Source organism: Styela clava, chromosome 5 (genome assembly GCF_964204865.1).
Source record: "Styela clava chromosome 5, kaStyClav1.hap1.2, whole genome shotgun sequence".
Classification (NCBI taxonomy): Eukaryota; Metazoa; Chordata; class Ascidiacea; order Stolidobranchia; family Styelidae; genus Styela; species Styela clava.
The window spans coordinates 3,584,405-3,607,252 of record NC_135254.1 but is presented as its reverse complement, the minus strand read 5'-3'; the positions used below and the strand labels follow the sequence as shown (position 1 = coordinate 3,607,252).

The window sequence follows — 22,848 nt, the reverse complement described above, 5'->3', positions numbered from 1 at the left end:
ATAAAGAGTTTAAAAATAAGCAAATAGAGAATTTCAACACAAAATGTTGGGAACCACCAAGGTTATCCATTTTATCGTCTTTTAGAAAAAAAATGTTGAAGACTAGTTTGACTTTTTAGGAATCTTCTCCGCATGCTTTACTTCTTGAGGAACATAATTACCATTGCTTGGTACAGAATCCAACTCATGTCTTACTGGATAGCGAAAGAGCAACTTATAAATTAATGTGTTACGTGCAACGCAAGTCTTGTTCTCTGGTGCAGTTGAATTCCAGAGAAAAACATTTGCGACGACTTTTTTTGCAATAGAATGGGTTAGACCTTGGTGCTATATTTGCATTGTTTAATATTTTAATGGTGCTTATAATTGGCGGAGTTTCGTGCACCGTTACTATGGTACTCCGCATTCAAATGCGTTTGATGGGGGATTAATTTTGAGCTGGTAATACCTTCAACATTCATATCTAATGGTTGTAATATTTGTTCTAGAGAATATAAGATACAAAAAGCTTTCCCAGATTTTCAATTGAATTCAAATGAAATTATACTTTAAAAAACTTATAGGGCGAACTGTTTTGAAGACATTCTGTGCTGAGCAGGGTCTCTATAATTGTACGGTCATTTAACGAAATAAAGGCAGTGAAATATTTCCCTGAATATTCGACATTACACTGAAGTCAAATTACTACTAATCTGCAACTGAAAATTTTCAACCTAGTTGTTTTTGAACTTTACAAAACAATCTCAAACATTTGATGGTCAGAAAACGCTAATGTTTCATGTAGTAAGTATATTCAGGGAACACGCAATTTGATGGGTTAGTCTAGCAGGGATTGCGAATCTTTTTAAAGAAATGGGACGAAAATTATTTTTGTATTGTAGAAAAGAAGACTGTGGTTCGTAGACAGGGTTGTCCAAAACGAATCGAGTATTCGAATACCTTTTCGGCTGATTTTCGAATAATTCCGAATGATATATAGTCTCTTTTCATCATAAACACGATTTTTCGTTTTTGCGGGAATCTTCCAACGATTTTACACATTCATTTCCATTACGTCAAAATTGAAGATTAAAATGTCGTAATTGTTATGATACCCAATAAATTGTCGCGAAAACAGGTCGATTTATTAGGAGAAATATTTGATACTTTTTCCCGCTGTTTGGCAAATAATTTTAATAATGATAGTTAAAAGTTTCGACTTTTTACTGGGATGATTTTCTGTTACGCAAATTATTCATATTCATGACCGATACCAGCATATAAAATTATTATGCGTTATAGTTTTGTTTAACGTAACTTATGGTTGCGTCGACAATTTGTGAGCATAAAATGTGTAGTTAACCGCCCGATATTATTAATTTTTGATTCCTATTTTTGTATTTACTGAATAATAAAAATAATTTTACTCTGAAATCTACTGGAATTTTTGGGCTTAAAATGTGTGGTAAAGCGCCTGAATATAATTAATTTTTGATTCGTATTTTCAGACTCATGGAAAAATTGTCCCAAGTCGGACAAATAATTTATATATACTTTATCCCGCTTTTTGGCAAATAATTTGAATAATGGTTGGTATTTGAAAATATGGACTTTTTACCAGGATAATTTTGTGTTGCGCCAAATATTCAAATCCATGACCGATACCACTATTTCAAATGCCTTGCCATATTAATTTAAATCTGTTAACGTAACTAACTCATGATTGTGTCGACTTATAAAAGGATAAAAGCGTTACTATTCTAAAATATATATCGCAGTAATCTGTGAATATGAAATGCTTGGCAATATAGCCAGTTATTCCATTGTTTATTGTATGCAAATTCCTTCGCATACTATAGATAAGCGTCTTTTACTTCAAATGTATTCGAAATTTCATATTTGAAAATAATAATTTCGAATGTATCCGAAACAGTGAACTATTCGGTATTGGCCACTCGTAGGTATTTAGTTGATGAGAAACCCGCCGCCGCCATTTTTCCGTGAGTCTCATAATCTTTGGAGTTGAAGAACTAAGGTAATATCTTGTACTCGATTTTATGTAATTTGTGTAATACTAATTACCGAAATATGTTTCAATGCTATGGTAATATTTCCGTGGCTTCAAAAGAGCTTTGAAACGGGATTTCACTGTATGAGAATTGCATTTTTAGATTTGCTTTCTGTCACGTTGAAGTCACTACCACTCTAATCACAACCCCCTAACGACTACGTGATTGAAGAGGCGTTAGATACTCTTATTTCATTTTATTCAGTTTTCCACGATAAAAACAGAAATGAGGAGGCGTTAGAAACTCTCTATTTCATTTTATTCAGTTTTCCACGATAAAAACAATCTTAAAACATTCCAAGACTATACTAACATTGAAAACATATTGGACGGTATATATGTAGGGATGAATTAAATGTCCCTGAAGTAATGACCAGAGAGTTTGACAAGCCCGAAAATCGATGCCCTAAGAACGACCAGAGATCGTAGGTTTTATGGTATTTTCAAATTTGAGATAATAGCATTGGTTACTTAAGATATGTAAATGGTGAATGACTGAAAGTAAGGTATAAGGCATTAAAAGGTAACTACAATGGTCTAGTTGTTGTTACTAAGTAGGTTTAAAAAAAAATTATCATCATCAACCATTTCAAAATTGAGCAATAATTATTAGATTATAAAAGTTTTATATTATAGAAACGAAAGCGCACTGACATGAGAGTGAGAGTATATTCCTTCAAATGGCCAGAATTAATCATGTATACAGCATCTAATGAAAGTGATGAATTGACTATTCCCGTTTTCGAAGAAATACCGTCCACAAGCAACAAGAAATATATGACATTGGAAGGCATAGAGGGTGAGGGATAAATAATAATTGGAGGTCTTATTATCAGCAATAGTGTCAGCATCAGCATTTCCCTGATTACAGGGAATTAATAAAAATGGGAGAACACCAATGTTTAAATTATAAATTACATTGGTTTTTCATTCTTCCTATTATTTCAATTTGGTCGTGTCAAACAAAATTAAGTGCTTTTAAAAAATTACAAGCAGGACATTCATGAGGAAACATGCAAATGTTAGTGAACCATGCATGTTTATTGATACATGCGCGCAAGGAAGAAGTTGTAAACAGAAATGAAGTTTTGAGATGACATGATGCTATAAAAGATATCGGGTATAAATGCAAAATGGTAAATCCTACATCATTTACAGTAACGTTCAAAATGTGAACACAAAAATTGGGATATCCAACCGACGAAAAATTATTACATTATTGAGGTATTAATTTACAATATTTTATAATAATGAAAGCATATAACACCAGTATATCGTATTGATTCGAAATGTTGTCACACAATTACATGTGTTTCCATGCATAGTTAGGCATATTAAAACATGAACTTAATAAAAGGTCTTAGTAAATGCTAGGACGTTATCTGGGGGAAGACATATTTTCACTGCAAGATTTCAAGATTACACACTGAAAACTATTGCTACAGAAAGTAATCAGGGACTTCATTATAGAATATATATAACAGCATATGCACCCACATAAATAACAAGTTTATCTTATAACAAGAACAAAATAACACAGGATTATTTTAGGATTGCAGACAATGCATTAGTACAAAGTGGTTATGATTCATGAATGAAAATCAGATTTTATTGATTGACTTCAAAACTAACACGGACTAGACAAAGTATATAATACCGTGTACTCAAATGCTACAGACCTACAGTCACCATAAATAGTGTTTAATTGGCAAAAAATACTGAAAGCAAATTAAAACATAATTCTTCATCTTGGAAAAATGTGATCTCAAACAAATACAATTTAGTATGTTGCACGTTATTAGAAGAGAATAAATATTTGGAATTTGTGTACACAAGTTGAAGTCAGTGACATTAATTTGAACAGTAGCACAAATAGAGCTATTAGGTTATTAAACGACGCTCCCGTAGTACGTGCACCTAGATGGCGCACAACCTGATAATAACCCTAACCTGGTACACATATCATATTCAGGCTGTATGCCATCTTGGTGCACATGCTACGGGAGCACCTAATAAACATATTATAAAGGTATTCAATCTCAGCAATTGTGTGATCTCAGTGATTTTAGGTAGGGTTAGGAACTGAATTTTATGAGAATGTCTTCAAGACACGAAAAGGAAGATCACAAAAGTAGGTGAGATTGCATACTAGTAGCAAGTCGAAATGATAAAATATTTGTAGAAGTAAAGGGTCAAACCAGGAGATTGAACTCTTTCAAATGTTTACGTAAATAGGACTGACTATGTGCTATTAGGTGGAACCTATTAAAAAGTTGATCTGTCATAAAAATGTTCAGATTAGCTGGATAACCTTGATGCAACAATTGGAATACAGTTTGCATAAAAAACAGTAGCAGTGAATAAACTATAAAACAAGAATAATTATGAGAGTAATTATTATGATTGATCCAAGTTACATTAACAAAAATAGGAAAATCATTTTAATAGAAGCAATTATGGCAAATAAACAACTCTTACTAACATATGGATTAGCAAACATACACTAAAGTTTAATGTTTTATATGCCCATTAAAAATAACAAGTATCTAATTTCTCATTTAACATTTGCCTTATAAGCTAAAATGCTGGATAAATATTAATATTACTAGATTAGAATTCTTCCTTTATGAAATTTGAACATAATCATATTCCAAGAACTTGTGAAATACCACACGAAGCTATTGTGTTAGAAAGCAACTTCAATACATTTTTGTACCAGGGTAAAGATAACTATAACAAAATAGGAACCTCTGCCAACTGAACGATTATTATAACCTTTTAATGAGTTGTCAGAAGCAATGATACCAAATCTGAACTGAAACGTAAGTTCCAGCACTTCAAATTCATACACATTCTCGAGTTTTAGAATATTTGCAGATTGACCCAATACACTGTAGAGTATGTGAGCCGGTCATCAACTTCGAAACACAGTTTTGAAGAACAGAGATAGTTTTGGAGATAAAACTATATCAAGTCCCATGTCAAAATTCATCATTGGACATGTAGTGGACCTATGGATCGATATGTTATTATGTTGTTGTTGTTCTTTGACACATTAAAAAACCGCTTTTCTCGTTGATTACTGGACGAATTGCTTTGAAATTTTCAATGGTTCAAGATTGATTTGCCTGAAGGCTATTACTTTCATATATTTCCAATATTTCTGAGAGCTGTATGGAATTCGTTTCTTCTGTGCTATGACATCATCAAAATTTGCCTCCATGTGGCCGTTCATCGTGCGCAGCGAGTCACGTGGTCAGCAAACATTGGTGCTTCTAGTGTTTAGCGAACCGTCAAAGGTAAGCTGGACTACTGCTTCGCTCAGGCTGCGTGTCCATATATTTGAGCATCGCTCTCTTGTTGTAAGTGCAAACTATAAAGTTCTTGATCCCCTTTCTGGCACAAATAGACTCACTTTAGTCATTGCAGCAATATCCCTAAAGACTAGATAACCTGACATTACAATAACCTGAAATTACACCAAAATACTTGACAGAGTTTCAAGTAGTCAATATAGACTTTATCGTCATTTACGATAAAATTTTATAATGGAATTGGAAGTTCGGGGCTTTTACTACAGTTAATTAACATGACATGTGTCCTGCTCAGATTTAGGATAGGATCTACATATCTATCCCAGGAGAGATAATGGACTTAATGGTAGAGGAAGCTGTAACCGACCAGCGGTTATGTGAACCACCCAACTGCAACGAGGAGTCCAGTAATCCTCTCGCACATAACCATGGGGTGACGAGCGTATTCCTAACGATCTCCACATTTAAACTGCGAACCCACATAGACTGACATAGTGTAAGTAATAAGAAGCTTACTCCGCTTAGCACGATGAGCCACACCACTGCTAATTTGAAGTTAGACAATTCAGCAATTAGATATATTGAATAGTTGAAATGCATATTAACTTTTTGCTTAGGTATGCTGAGTTCACTCAAACAGTCAAATGGCTTTAGCAGTTTCATTTTTTGGTTTATCGCTTGCTCCACACACCGTTACCATATTAAAAGTCCAAGTCTGGTATGATACCGTCCTTGTAAGTACCACCAAAGAATGTCAAATCTCTTATTTTCTGTCTACTGCCATTCTCTACCCAGCCCAGCTTGCCAGGGACCGGATTAGCATTGGCAGGTACCGGTAATGCTGTAATGGGCCACATACCGTACCGGTACTCACTACGCTACCGTATCGGTACCTATTATCCTGGCATATGCAGATACATTCAGGCTGCATGCTAAACCTAAGAACCTAAAAATTTTACGGTACGGTAAAGGTAACACTGACACCACGCCCTTCACTTTCTCAAACTATGCCATCCCTTATCTGCCACCACGCTTCGACCGCATTTTGCCATCCCTAATCTGCCACCACGCTTCGACCGCATTTTGCCATCCCTAATCTGCCACCACGCTTCGACCGCATTTTGCCATCCCTAATCTGCCACCACGCTTCGACCGCATTTTGCCATCCCTAATCTGCCACCATTCAACCGCATTTCGCCATCCCTAATCTGCCACACTTCGACCGCATTTTGCCATCCCTAATCTGCCACCTTTCGACCGTATTTTGCCATCCCTACTCTGCCATCCCCAATATGACTTTTATGCTACCACCACTATAGGATTTAGCTTTAGTGAAATATTTCCGGCATCTGTTAGAATACCGGTACCGGTACCTGTCCAAATTATCAACTTGGCAAGCGAATTTGTTAGAAAAATATTTTCATATCTGACAAAGCAGGGAAATACGGAAATAACACACATACAAAAGGCTGTCATCTTCCTTGTTAGTATGGCTACCGGTACCAGGAGAAGAAAAGTTATCAAGTACCGTACGGTAGTGAGATCCATGCTGACGCTTGATATTTGGTCACAAGATTGAAGGTATAATATTTTAATAGTTCTAGGCTAGATAAAATATATAAAATATTTGTTACTGCAAGAAGGTTTACAACTTGCAGACATAGGTTGTCAGGTTGTGGTACAGAATATTATGGAAATACGGACATCATAACAGAATCGAAAGATGAATACATCAGGAATTGATTCAGATATTTTATTTAATAACATATTTTTGATTTGTTCTCTGTGTGTATACCGGTACTGTTTTAACAATGTTGGCCACGTCAATGTATCGATTAGGCTACAGACCTGCTCACGTGTGATTAGTGTTTTCCCCGATAATTGCTTTTATGAGTGTCCGCACACCGAATTTGCCGCCATGGTTTTGCGTTTGTTTGTATATTAAACCACTTATCACCTTTTCCGCAATGCCCAATCTAGCAATCAGTGTAGTTTTTCGTGGCTTGGTTTTTCTTAAGCTTTCATGGCTTCATGAGTATGACTATCATAGCAAATTTATCACATTCCACTCCCCACATTATCTTTGCATGAGGTTGTAGAGGTTCAACGTAATTGTTGAAAGTACAACAGCCCGAAAGTTTAATACTGTCGTGTATTTTGTTTGTCAAGCTTGGCCCAAGCCTCATTTAAATGGGCTTGTGTTTTTGTGTGCGTGCTGGTGGGCAGGCACATGAGATACTTCTCATGTTTTAAACTTTTTTATAGGTTTTGCTTGCCCTCCAGAATTCTCCATTTTTAATTTATGTTTGTTATGGAGTTTTCGAAATAAACTATCTATCTAAATACAGTTTGTTTTACGCCAAACCTAAATAACAATTTTTATTGAATTGTATACCAATCGAAATCCCATGGGGTGGGATGAGACAAAAAAATATGGTCGATGGACAAGCCTGGTTTTTGGGTAGTATGGATCAAATGTGCATGAAATGTAAAACTTGTATGGTACTTGAAGACTTGTTGTAATTTAATGTTGATACTGTAATAAAATCAATATTTTATTTCAATGCGCCGTGATTTGTATTAATTAAAGTGATTGTGTCGGGAGTTTGAAAACATGAAGTTCAAGATATATTTCTTATCATTATTCTCTCCATTCCAGGACTATGGAGGTTTCCTAAACTGCTTTCAACTCAGCCTGGAGCACATATCAAAAAAAGTTTGATTGAAATGAATAAAGCTGCTGGACACGGACTCTACTCTAGTCTTGGGTATGAAAGATGTTTTATATCAAGATTTCTAACTCTTGTTTTCACTCTTCGTATTTGTGACATTCCAAGACAAACACTTGAAACTAAATAATTGATGCAATGAAAACAAAATAAGATTTAAATGGTTTAAAGTAAATTTGTCCAAAATGTTTTGGCTGAAACAACTACCCCCGGTAAATTGTTCGGATCAATAACCTTGCAATTAATGTGAATTTCTTTCCCTTGTCCTGTTTTAGGTTCTGTACTGTTATTGTCCAACCTTACTTTTCCTATTCTAATCTATCATAGTTAGGTCTGATTCAGGATATTGAAATTTTGAATATGAAAACCTTGCATTCATATACTTTTTTGGGGTGCTATCATATTATTAGCCCACCAGTGAGCTAATCCCAAGTAAGGATTAGTTGGATGAGGCAATAGCAAGACATTACACACTGCGATAATGGACTGGTTTGAACTTCTAGGTCAGCCCTATTCAGCCTAGTATCAAGCGAATGTTTCATGGGTGCTTGTCTAATGTCTTGCTCAGAAATCAGAAATAAAAACCTTGATCAAATCAAAAGTTTTTGCATTCTGCATGAAATAAATTGCAGGTACTCCTATAGTATGTTCTAGTGTCCGCCCTCTTGGTTCGCATACTACAGGAGTACCAAATTGCACTGTAAATAATTGCATAAAATCTCATGTGGTAAATAAATTTGCATTTTTAATTTCAAGGTAGCAAGAATATATTGGGATCCGATCTCTCCAACATGAAAACAATAAATTGCGACAAAATTTTACCGATCACCAGAACGCATTGGAACTTATCATGGCCAAGTACCGACAACAGATGACGAAGTTTATCGAGCACCAAAAGTATCAACATTTTTTTAAATCCCAGGGTTAGGAAAGTTAATTGTTTCATTAATTTTTTTTCAAAGGTTTGAAATACCATGTATCTAAAGCAAATAAGAACAACTTGTTAACTAATCCCATATTATGTAATGCTGATATGTAAACTAGCTTTAATATACCGTATATGCTCGTTTTACCACCCGATCTTGATTAAGGGCCCATTTGAATAGCCGCCCGTGTGTACAAGACATAAAAATAAATAAGGGCCGGTGCTTGAATACCCGCCCGATGTAAAAGCTGATTTTTCAGTGGAAGAGAAAAATAGGAAATAAGAAGAAGTTTTGGCACAACGCTGTTGAATTTGAAGCGCTGGTAGATAACACTCACGCCTTAGACGTCCAATTACATAACAGATAGCATTGATTACGTAACACCGTGGTTCACAAACTGGGCGTCGTTTCAATATTGATAGGGCGTCGCAAAACTTTTCTTCTTTTGTGGTTTTGTACCTGGGGTGCGTAGAAAAAGTCAAAATTTTTGTAATTCTCATTTAAATCATCAAGCGCCCGTGCCTGAATAAGGGCCGGTTTGAATAAGGGTACGGTTAGTGAGTTTGGTTAAAAAAATATGGGCCCGGGCTATAAAACAAGCAAATACGGTATTCTTATTGTTGTGCACGAGTCACACTCCAGCTGTTTTCTACACTTCAAGTAGTTTATAATGTCATAGCTAATCAAATCAGTATTATAGTAATGATAAAGAGTTCCGCACCAAATTCAGGTAATTCCACCTTGGTTGGGAAAAGAAGCTCCATAGTATTTTGAATTGTTTTAAACTTCTCAGGGCCCTGGAAACACAATAGTTAACTAATGATTTTGAATCTTATTTTCTGGTTAGACTCTTAAGAATATTTTAAATGCTCAGATCATAAAAATATTGTCCACATTATTAATGCTGAATGCGTCATATCAGAAATATTTTAAATTAAAAAAAGTAGCGTTAATGTGGGCTACACTGCAACAATCAAACTTATCAATGCTCTCTACCATACACTTCCAAATGATTTAATTTCATCTATTATCCCAGGATCATGACAGCGCTGCTGAAAGTCTTGCCAAACAGGCTTCAACTCTCAAGAAAGAGATGGAAGCGAGAAACACATATCAAGAAAATTTCATTGAACTGAACTATGTTGCTGGACACAGACCAAGGTCTACTTTAGTCTTGGGTTCGACAAATTTTTACAAGAACCAGTACTAGCTTTGCTCATTTTGTAACGCAATATTTATTCTATTATCTTTACCTGTATGATATTTTCGGACATAAATGTTCGATTTTTATTTTTACCGAACACTGGAGCCCGGGCCACCAAACCATTCAATGTGGTTCTTGTCAACACTAACTTATTTCCCCATCAAGCATAAAATCTGAATCTAACAGTTATGTTAAAAAAGCTGCTCATGTTGGTAAAAATACATGTTTTCATTGTTTTGACTTGTGTCTTTATTATTGGAACGCTGAGCAACAGTCGTATTCTTTTGTCTTTCTCGCATTGATTTTTTGTGTGGCCCGGCTAACTGTATGAAGTTGGTTATATGGTCAACCAAAAAATGTTGCACACCCCCCTTGCTTTAGAATAATAGTAAATAAAATAATAAAATGTAAATCTCAAACAAAGTTATGTTTGCCAAATTCCCATTTCTGTCTTCAAGGTATTCAGCAAGAAGATAATACAACCTACGTGGTCCCTACAACATGAGAACGATGAATTGCGACAAAGTTTGACCGAACACCAGAACGCATTGGAACTTATCATGACTAAGTACAGACAGCAGATGATGAAATTTACTAAGCACCAAAAGTATGTGGATCTTGTCAATGTTTTTCATAATCTCAGGGAGAGGAAAGTCTATTGTTTTACTATAAAATGGCTGTATTATTTCTAATAAACATTTAATTGAAGTTTCAGTCTTTCAGAATACCTTATGGTTCTAATACGAACAATCCTATTCCAGTAGAAATGGCAAATTAAGGTTTTTATCCTAGGTTTTGGCCAGTTCAGTGCAGCGGCTCCAAAAGTTCACATTCAAATGCGACAGTTTATATAATATATGTACAGGGTGTTCATGAAGTCCCTTTACAATTTCAATTTTGTTGTGAAGTCAGTTCTCAATATATCTTACTAGTTTTTTTTAAATCGGTAATTGTTTTAAGTATTGTGACTTCATTTAATACACCTGTGAGGGCCGAAACAATATATGGTATCAATAAATTACTTTCCAATTTTGATAAATTTTATGGACACCCTATATATTGTTTGAATAATATCAAATACTTGTACTTGTATTTAGAACAAAATATACTTTTTATTAGGTTTAACATTATTATCAGACCTGCTACACTTTAAATTTCGCTATGTTTTGCAAGTATTAGTGTTAAGTATTGTACTGGGGTACCTTGAGCCTATGGAATGTTCCAATCAGGGATGGCCATTTCCGAATACTAAACTATTCCGAATACATTCTAAAATAATGTTTTCGAATCTGGAATTCCGAATACATTCTAAAATCGAAAATAACACATTTTTGTTTAGTTTATTAAAACCCAGTAAATTAGGAAATAAGCTTTAATAAAAATATCAGAATAAAGCCACAAACCAACAGTATATGTACACAAAGTAATTGATAGTTTATAGCTATCAATAAAAAATACTTGTGACACAGTAGAGTTTATTAAAATTATTCACTTTGTACAAATGACCATATGAAAAGATAGCCAAGAGTTGCCTGACGCTTTCTTTCATTGGTACCATGATATTACAATAATAGTCAAGTCTGTTGACAAAAATACTACTTGTATTCAGATAATTGTGTATATTTTTTGAGAGTAATAAAATTTTATTGGCAATACAGGCAACTGAAACAAGCAACAACAATCGAAAATCCATTATGCCTTTAAAAATTCTAATATTTAAGCATAGAGTATTCTACTACCTACCAGTATATTTGTATAAATATATAAATTACCATATATAAATTTATGTGAACCATATTGTTATTATGTGTAACATATTGTTGTGTTTGAAATTAGTAGAGGATAACTGACCACCACTGCCAGCCGCGCAGCCAGGATTTTCGAAATCGGAAATTCCCATTGCCGCATGTAACACCCAAAGTGACTTTGGTAACACCCACCGCGATTCCGCGCTCGTTATTAAAAGAGCCGTCTTCTCAGCGTATAATGATCATCCTGTTACGTAAAATATTCAATCCATGACAACTACGAGTTTCTAAAATATCTTTATATATTAATTTAATGTGTCCAACGTAACTCGCGGTTGCTTCTTCTTACATCAAAAAAAAAACATTACTATTCGGTCCACGGCGATCTGTGACCTAAAAGTACGAGATAAACTGCCTGATGTATTTAATTTTAATACGTATTTTTGCAATCTTGCCAATTCGTTATCGCCGTTAGAAAAATCTCAAATAATAATATAAAATCATGTTAAGTGTAGAGTCTAATTCATTTCATACAATGAATATAAATATAAAGTTTAGCAGTAAATTGAATTCATCGCCGCGATTATGCCACCTGTTAAACGAGTCGACTTTTACAACAAATAATATAACAATATATTTTTCTGTTGTGCAAAGTGATGAATTCGTGACCGATACGGGCATTTTTAAAATATCTTGCTTCATTATTAATTTAATTGTCTTCAATTTAACCTGCGGTTGCGTCGACAAAATAAAATCCTCACCAGTCTTATATACCATTGCAATCCGCAGTCATAAAAATAAAAACGTGTGGTAAACTGCCCGATTAAATAATGTTTTGATCCGTATTTTGCGAATTCGGCAAATATTTAGATGTACTTGTTAACAGTGTCTCCGCTCAATCGAAATGCTGCCACTCTGATTATTTTTAGATAAAACCGTTCGAAAAATCCGTAAATCCTCTGTAACATCTCGGAGTGAAATTTATTTCATTAAAATAAAATTGATTAAATATACTTTGAAAATATTCGACGGCAATTTAAAGTAATGGATAATCAGGCAAATCCCGCCCTCAATTCGTGACGATATGTTTCTAAACGACGACCAAACATAATGTGTGCCAGAGACACAGCGATTTTCACTGCCTAGAAAAGCGTTTTTCAAATTTTCGCGGGCCTCAATAAAACTTATATTGTTTACGGTTTTATTTTCAGTATTTTAAATTGCCGCTTTTCAATCAAAAAGTTGCGTTGTCTTTAGAAACTCGCCGCCGATAAACGTATTTACCAGATTCACAATTCCGGGCGCGTACAAAAATAAAATAATTGTCTTCGTTACGTGGAACAAATTTGTGGAAAATTTTGGTTTTAGAGAAAATAACACAAACGTAAAGGCGTTTACAGCCTAAATAACACGTTACGCTGATGAGTGATGAAAACAATCACGCACAAGTTTCTATCGAGAATGTTTTCATTCAACGGAAACGTCTTGAGAGCGGCGTCGAAAATGTGTGACGTCACACAAATATCCGATATTCTTATGAACGCTAATTCCGATATTCGAATGACGAGATATTCGAATACTTTATTCGAATTGGCCATCACTGGTTCCAATGGGGTTCCACTCCACCAAAAAGGTTAAGAACCAGTGGATTAGGCATATTGGAGCGACATTTTCTCAAAGCTAAGAAGAACACATTATAGCATGGGGTGTGCAACCTTTTATTTTAATACAGGAGGTCTAGATAGAAATAACTGAGCGAAACCTGTTACGACATTGTAAAGTCGTAGGCATGTATAAACTGGACTCAGATATAGGCTTCGCAACGCACAGGAATTGGAATTACTCACCCGTACCAAATTGAATTTAATTGAAAACTGATTTCGCGGTCCGTACACCATTCAAAATTGCCACTCTTGTGGGCCATATTTGGCCCATGGGCCAGTCGCAGGTTGCACACTCCTGCATTATAGTATTTGTAAATTAATATTAAAAATCAAAAGCCGTATAGCTGAATAATATTCACGAAGAACAATTATGAAGTTTTACCTGGATTCAAAAATTTCATGAAAATCAATGAACCGTGACTTAACAGCATTTCTAATTATTTTTATATCTTCCATTTTCAGCATCCAGATCACTGAAAATGCTTATCAGGAAGAAAAACAATATCAAGAAGAGAATATGGAACGCATTGATAAGGTATTGAGACCAAGGTTATTCTAACCCACAATTATGTTGTAGTGCTTGGTTACGCCATCCCACAACATTGGTTACCCTGGCTCACAATTCTGGTCCCACGTTTCAGTTTATCAAAGATTTGATTATGGTGATTGGTTTTGATGTAAAAGAACATGTTATTAGTCCCATAACTCAATAAGATATTGCCTGCCAAAAATCCCACAATCGCTGTAAATATATCCACGATTAACCCTCTGACCACCACAAAATTGTGGCATGGCAAATTGTAGGAGTAACCTTGGTGGTGTTGAACATTTATATATACAATCTTATAGTAGAAACAGTGTGTACCAATATGGAGGTAACTAATTTTGTTCGCCTATTTTACATCAAATTGTGTAAAGGGACTGAAATCTATGGGCAGGGGTTATATTCACTTGGCTAACACACAGTGGCGCAACCAGGCCGTTTTCAACGGGGGGGGGGGGGGGGGGGGGTCCGACCGGAATTTACACAGTGCAACCACGACGTAAGTCGCAACACCACTAGGTGTCGCCCCGCTGACCACGATAAATTGCTCGTGGTTAAAAGGGAAACGCCATCGATTAAATCCCAGCCTTTCGCTTACCTTGCACTCGTTCATTAACAGCGCTTCGCTATGTCTTGCACCTCGTGGGTAGCAAAACGCCGTTCATTACATTCCAGCGAATTGCTAACGAAAAGCTGTTAATTATTTTCAACGTTTTCCTCGCTTTGCGCCTCGTGGATAGTGAAACACGGCTTGAATAAATTCCAGTGTTTCCCTCGTGCCGCGCCTTGCTCGTTGGGTGAATTCGTCAAGACTAAAAACAAAATGCACTTCTTGCGAATGGACCTTTTCCCGACCCTAACCCCGGAAAAATTCTAAACTAAACTGAAGCTCACCGGAAGACATAATGACAATTAAAATAATTGATTTACAACTAATTTTTGGAAACACAACTAAAAACTGACTAATTTAATGCAGGGATGTCCAAATTGAATTTAAATTCAAATATCGCAAACTTCAAATACTGTTTTTTCGTGTTTATAATAATCCCAAATATGGCGCACATATCCTAGGCGTCCTCGTCCATGTGTGGTTCGGCAATATATTACAGCTGACATGAAAGAATTTTGATAAACGCCGACTTGAAGAACTTATAAGACTTCGAAGACGTTTTTGATTGAAAATATTTTCTTATCGGGTATTTTAACTTAGCCGAGATGGTTTAGGCGTCATCGGCAAATTGTGTCTTAATTAGTTGTTTTCATCCTCAGTTTCGATAGTGACCGAACATAACAGGAAATTTTTTCATTTCTTCTAATTTAGCGCGTATAAAATAGCTCTTAAATAGTATTTAATATCTATCGCGGATTTCGTCGGCATCCGGCATTGATAACAACATCAGTTCAGTTAAAGTTAGCGGTATTCATTTACAAACAAAAATACATAACAGCCGACATGAAATATTCAAATCAGCGCAGAATTCAATAATAAAACACGTTTTATGGTCTTAATATGCACATAGAAAGAAGAAAGGACCGAGAAATAACGACTAAAAACTAAGAACGGTATGGTATGTTTGTGTACTTTTGTTTACCATCGTCATCATAATCAAATTAGTTAAACCCGATTCCCAAATTTCCGTCCGCCAATAATGGAGAATGAAGATGGAAAAACGTGTTTTACTTTTTGAGTCAGCGTTGATTTAAATTTTTCATGTTATGTGTTATAATTTTTTGATTATAAACCAATACCTCCAACTTAAATGAACAATATTGTTATCAACGACGTCAAGACTCGGGATAACGATAAAATCTCCGATAGAAACCAAATAATATTTAGAAGCTATTTTATAGATTGCAAGAAATTAAAAAATTTGACTAAATTGAAATATACGATAACAAATGTAAAAAATTTTCAACCAAAAACGTCCTCGACGTCTTATAAGCACTTCAAGTCAGAGTTTATTGAAAACCTTTCACGACGACTGTTAGTTATTGCCGTGCCACACATGGCTGCTTTCGATTGCGATAAAAAATGAAATAATTGTGGAATGTTTTTAAATCAGAACGTGGACGGGGGTGGTAGGATGTTTACGGCGTTTTCGATTTTCGGCCTTTCATATGTAGAAAATCTTAGGTTATTCGGAGCAATATTTTTCCGAAAATAATTTTCGTATCCAGATTTTCAGAGTTTCTACTGCATTATTATAACATGAAGACGGGCGGCGTTACATTGCGTCAAGATGATGAAGCACGAGAGTATTCGTCACAAGAGAGAGAGAGATAGCATTATGCTATTGTCGCTTTCAATTCGCATCGACAGCGCGCGATTTCTACTTTTTTGAGATAACATATCTCATTTTCGAATACAAACATATACGCGGGGTTAGCGATTATTACGTAACTATCAGCAAAAAGGTATAATTGAAGTCGGGCGGTGTTAAATTACGTCGAGGTGATAAAGCACTGGAAAAAAGTAGTTTTCACCGGATTGTTATGACCGTGGAACGACGTTGTTTTAACATAGAACAATAATAAAAAAAAACGAAATTCAAACGGGGGGGACACGACCCCCGTAACCCCCCCGCTGGTTGCGCCACTGCTAACACAGACAGTCCCCGAACTCATAATAGAACTAAAATAAGGAAAATTGGAATTATGGCCTAACCTTAACCTGGTACACACACTACCTACGGGATTTCTGAAATAGGCATCTTGATTGATCAAGTTCAGTTTGTTATATATTTGCCACTGATATCAGTCAGTATGTAAAGGGCTACTACTGTTTGAAGAACTGGAATCTTTCTTACTTGGCAATCTGTCATTAGTAATACTGGTGGTTGGACAATAATTATTCCAGCAAAATAATTCATCCACCTGGTGGCGCTGAAGGTTCAAGTCATTTCAAAACAAAAAAGGTGGCAGTTTTATCTTAAAAGACATGAATTATCTTTCCATGTTTCAGATCCACGAGATGGCTGATGTGATGAGGCATGCTGCGGATGTTGACGATGAGCAATATCTCAGAGATTACGAAGAATTATCCCGATTGCAAACAGAAAATGACATTTTAAGAGAAATGCTGATGATATCTAAGAGTTCATTTGGATCAAGACTTATAACCACTGAACAGCAAGATTCTGGAAAGGCTGAAAAACCAGAGAATGAATCTAAAATGGTGCTCACTGACGATACTACCAGTGATAAGACAATTATACATGAGGGGGAATCCCCCTAAGACTACTCCCCAGACAATTATTATATTACAATAGGAGGGAAGTTTATTTTCCTTCGAAGGTTACTCCTGTAATATGTGTGCCAGGTTCATAATTTCGATTTTCTATATTATAGTTCTATTACGAGTTCGGGACGTCTGTGTTAGCCAAGTGGATATACCCCCTGCCCATAGGTTTCAGTCCCTTTACACAACTTGATGTAAAGTAGACGAAAAAATATTTCTCCTCCATATTGGTACACATACTTCCGGAGCGCCCCTTACTCTTGTTATTCCTTGTGTTTCTACTGAAACTCAGTATTGAGAAAATATATCTGGTTCATGCAAAGTACTCCACACAAAGCTGTAGACCTGGGTTTCCAAAACTGGGATCCGCAGGAGAACCCCCTGTGTGAGGCAGCATTTTCAGTTCTAGCCAATATGATGACAAAATACAGGTGGAGATGCAACAGTGTTGCCCCTAGGCAATAATAATTTTATGTGCGAGGCAGCAGTTCTTTCCAATATGATGACAAAATACGGGTCGAGACTTGCAATAGAGTGGAGGAACCTACGAGTTTGCTTGCCAAAAATTGCTCTGAAAATTGATAAATTGTGCAGTGAAAACAACCTCATCCATCATATTAATGTCGTTTGTGTTTTTGTATCCTCCCTGTTTGTAAGGCACAGAAATTGATATGGCTTAGCGTGAGGGTGCGTCAACAATAAGATTTACAAACAGGGCTCCGCCGTTCAAAAAGTTTGGGAAACACTGCTGTAGGCAAGCAACTCTAGCAACAACATGAAAAATTGGGAGAGAATATATGTTCCCTCATCTCACTGTAAAACTTTGTGTTTTAGTCAAAGTCAAAAAAAACTTATTCGTGGACTCCTCCCTAGACATGCGACACGCATGATTAGCACTCAAATAAGGGGGAATCACCATGACCCCCTGATTTTTTACAAAGAATTAACCCCCAAAATAAATAACTCAAAAAATTAGGAGAGAATATGTGTTCCTTTGTCATACTGTTATTTATCCCCAGTGTCAGGTTCAGCTCAGTATTGAGAAATTATATCTAATTTATTTGATGTACTCCACACAAGCCTTCTGGCCATTGGTTTTCAATCAGGGTCCTACTTTCATTGCCGTTCAAGTGTTCCTCATGTTTGCATTCAAATCGGACAGTCTCTATAATACTATAATTATATTGTTGAAATACACGGGTATAAATAATATAATGAGTGTGTTTCGTGAGAGACTTTCAGTGTTCTGCATCAAATTGCTTTTTCACATTTTTGATTGGCGTAATTTACAGGTGGTGTCTACAGCCAGGGCTACTCAACTGGCCTCTCGGGTATTTGATTCGGACCGAGCCTAATTCCTTATTTTGGATCATTAGCCCCCACTTTTGAAGTTTCCTTTTATAAAATCACTTTTATAGATTTAAATATATATGAAAAGAACTATAACGCCATGATAAGCAATCTCGATTAGCTAATGATCATCAGTCGGTCGAGAAGTGAGTGTGGATGCCAAAATATAATGTCTGGAAAGACCGGACCCAAATATTTTGTAGTATTTATACCTGAAATTATGGCCTAACCTGGTACACATACTACGTTCCGGTGTCCGCCATCTTGGTTCGCATACTGCAGGAGTACCGTAAATTATTCTGTTTTAAAATTTCTCAATTTTCATTTAACATAGCCCAGCTTTTGAGTGAGTGCATTGTCAATTCTCCGGCTATGGCTTTTCTCCGTTTAACTTAGCGTCCCTAACATTTGGGTACCGTAAGTTCTTTGGGTGTGATCATCAACTCTATCTGGTCCCACGTTGTGATCATGCATCAACCTCTACATCTTCTTAATCACCGACCTTGGGCCCGAAGTCAGTGATGTGAAGTGGTGTTCGTTAGTATTTGGAGTCTTGAGTCATATTTTCAAATCCGATGGTCAGACTTTTTTTTAGAAAAGTTGTTATTGTGAGCGTCTCCGTTCTAAAAATTTCAAATTATCTTAAATTTTGTTGTTAGGTTGAGGTTCTGTGTTAACACTGGGGCAGTTTTTCGAAGGAATATCAAAGGTTTTATACCAATTGGGGGTAGAGGATAACGGATAGAATCGCCCGTGTAGGTGAATAGTCTTACTTTTCATTTCATAGCTAATATCATACTGTGAGTCCTTATTCATTGAATATTGATTCGAATCAGATTGGACATTCCCGATACTCCATCTTGTTGGCTTTATTCAGGAGTAAAAATGTTTAAATTTGTTATACAATCAGATTTATTTATTAAACGATATTATCAAAAAGTCAACTGAAAGCAGATTACAGAAATCTCGGTACTCTTGTAGTATGCGTACCAGGTTTGGGTTAGACCAAGGGTTCCCAAACCAGGGGTCGCGACCCCAAATTGGGTCGGAGTGATAAATAGGTTGGGTCGCAACCAGGTCATGGGGTTGGTGGGGTCGCTGAGGATGGATGTACAACTCATCTAAGATTTGACAAACCATGTTAAATTTAGCAGTTTGTACCATGGCTTAATGTAAAACAGGCCCATATGCATCACTCCATGCTTTTGTTATTGAAAATGTAGGTGTTTATTGTGACATCACTGTTGGGTTTTAGCTTATTTTACTTAATATCACCACATGACCAAACTCAAAAGTCCAGTGAAAGAAGCTCTGAAGTTTCATGAAAAATATATACATTGACCTGGGGTCGCACTAGACACTTGAAAGTTGTCGTTGGGGTCGTCGTGAAAAAAGCTTGGGAACCCCTGGGTTAGACCTTAATTTTATTCTGATTTTTCTTATTTATGTATATTACGAGTTCGTGGACTGTCGGACTGTGTTAGCCAAGTGAATATACCCCATAGGTTTCATTCCCTTTACACAACTTGATGTAAAGTGGGCGAACAAAATTAGTTACCTCCATATTGGTACAAACACTTCTGGAGCGCTGAAATCTCTGTACCAAGGACTTTTGTTTTTTCATCCTGATATACACAACTGGACCCCATCCCCGCTACCTCACCCTACAGTGTGATAAATTGGTTTCTAGGACAGGACCCTTGGAGTGGAAATTTGAAATTACCACCTCGAACTTGTGTGGAAGAAAACATGTCAAATTTTTTATAAGGTGGAAAAGTATATAAAATATTTTACTGAAATGATAATCCTTGGTGTTTTTGCTTCAGAACTCTTGATAGGTTGTATATACAGTATTGGCTTAATTGCATAAATTGGTATAAAAATATTAACACATTTGTTTATATTAAATTGGTTCGAGAACACATATAATACACTTGAGCACATAGGCAAATTAATTTTGATGTGAAAGAGAATACAGGGTCACGTAGCCTATTTCCATGAAGTTATTTTACTGGAACTCTTGATTTGTATATTGTCAGATGCTTTATATTAGGTACTTCCGAAGTATGTGAACCAAGATGGTGGACACCGGAAGTAGTATATGTACCAGGTTAGGCCGTAATTTTATTCCAATTTTCCTTATTTTAGTTCTATCACGAGTTCTGGGACTAGCCAAGTGACTTCCGTGGTATTTGTACCTGAAATTATGGCCCAACCTGGTACATATATTACGTTCCGGTGTCCTCCATCTTGGTTCACATACTTTGGTAGTACCTTATATTATACAGATCTTGGTTTGGTTGCCTAATTATAAAAATAATATATAAAATGCTATAGGATATTAATAGATATATACAGTGGTGGATGGCAATTAGGATATCAGAACAATTGTATAAATATATTGGAGTGTGGTGTCATTAACAGCAGAGGGGAACTTACGGAAAAAGTATACAATATGCCATAATAGTATACAATAGAAGTAATATATTGAAATGCATAAGGACGACATTGAGAGTTAAAAAACATACTTTGATTGATAATATATTTATTTGTGAATAACAATCAGAACCCAGGGCAGAAATAGAATATTTAAACAGATAATCTATTCAGCATAATTCATGAGCTCAATAACACAGGGTTGGGTTGGACATTTTTAAATCAAATCAAGACTTGATTATTTAATTTTTGGTTGAGGTACGAACCAATTGGTATTCAGGTATAACCTGCCACAAATTATCCGAACAATTTTGTAGTGTACGGACTGACACAAAAATGCCAGTTTATTCAACCTATTTTAATTTATGAAGGATTTCGCTGATTGATTCTACCAAATATAATATATCGACAATACAACCATTCCAAATAGCCTATTGCAGGGGTCGGCAAACTACCCACAGGCCAAATGCAAATGTTGCCACAACAACATCATCCTTCACATCGATAATAAGTAAACAATGATTTGTTGAGTAATATATTAAAAAACTCCACATACACTTCTTATTGTGGCAGACTTTTAACGAAGCATAAGAAAGCAAATGCACCATAATTTGAAGTTTAATGAGGCAATTATAATTAAGGCAGAAACATTGCGGCCCCCACGCTACCGGAAATGTGTATATTTGGCCTGCAAGTACATAAAGTTTGCCGACCACTGGCCTAATGTTATGAACTTGAATATGTTGGCATCGCATATTTAAGCCATATGCCCACTACCTCACCCAGAGTGTTGTATACGGAGCTAAGCAGGAATGTTTCAAGTTCTTTTGTGGAATATAGAAGTTCCATGTTCATGATTGAATGCTTGTTCAGAGTACCTACCGTTCAGGGCAATTATAGCCACAAAAATTATTAAAAAATGCCCCAAAAATATTAATTAATTGTTACGCTTTAGCTGCCTAGGCCGTTCGATGATATGCCCATACGGAAACGGACAAATACATTTTCTCAAAATATTCGCATTTTCATCTTATGAAATAATTGATCAAGATCTTTGATATGGTTTTGATGAAGGCGAGTTCAACATCTCAGTTCAGTATTCTATGCAGTGGAATCGTGTTGCCGGAAATCTTTGTCTTCCACTCATTCATTTTATATCCTTACTTTCCGTGACCTTAGCTGAGAGAGACAAAAGAATTAATACAACAGGCAATAAAATTAAACTAGAACTTGTCAATATGTGCACTATGATAGGGCAGCTAATTCAAACATGCTATGTTTTGTTATATTTATTATATCTATCCAAGCTACACATTTCTCAAGCTACAAAACTTATTTCTTGTCGCTGGTAAAATTACAGTGTCTCTGAAAAATATTAGTCATTTAAATACCAGTGGATGATTGTCCGGAGATAAAAACATAAAAATAAACGTGGTATAAAAAACTACTAATTTCTATATTATTCAAATCACCATATTCTACACAATTAGCACTGCAATAGTGAAATGGCAAAGCAAGTACTCGAAATCATAAGAACTAGGGTGAGATAAAAGTGAGGCCATGGTCTTATATTAATAATTGAAACTGCACAGCAGATAGAGTGTCTCATTGAAGATTGCGCTTTTGAATTTGCATTTTAAAAGCTTCA

General features: G+C 35.8%; 3 protein-coding genes across 3 annotated transcripts in view; 2 read left to right on the top strand and 1 right to left on the bottom strand.

The window, feature by feature from the left end:
- LOC120332866 (FGFR1 oncogene partner 2 homolog) overlaps positions 1-22,848 on the top strand; it is a 424,145-nt gene that overhangs the window by 197,688 nt on the left and 203,609 nt on the right. Inside the window, exons 1-6 of the mRNA XM_078112438.1 lie at positions 6,949-8,129; positions 8,847-9,013; positions 10,053-10,177; positions 10,679-10,827; positions 14,095-14,167; positions 17,139-18,605. Coding sequence (XP_077968564.1) covers positions 10,781-10,827; positions 14,095-14,167; positions 17,139-17,411 — 393 coding nt within the window. The 5' untranslated portion in view covers positions 6,949-8,129; positions 8,847-9,013; positions 10,053-10,177; positions 10,679-10,780 and the 3' untranslated portion in view covers positions 17,412-18,605. Of the gene's footprint in view, positions 8,130-8,846; positions 9,014-10,052; positions 10,178-10,678; positions 10,828-14,094; positions 14,168-17,138 lie in introns of the transcript that reaches the window.
- Positions 1-22,848, top strand: part of LOC120329781 (FGFR1 oncogene partner 2 homolog) — a 443,159-nt gene that overhangs the window by 280,149 nt on the left and 140,162 nt on the right. The window lies entirely within an intron of this gene.
- Positions 20,923-22,848, bottom strand: part of LOC144422696 (uncharacterized) — a 486,406-nt gene continuing 484,480 nt past the window's right edge. The window contains exon 9 of the mRNA XM_078112422.1: positions 20,923-22,379. Coding sequence (XP_077968548.1) covers positions 22,353-22,379 — 27 coding nt within the window. The 3' untranslated portion in view covers positions 20,923-22,352. The remainder of the gene's footprint in view (positions 22,380-22,848) is intronic.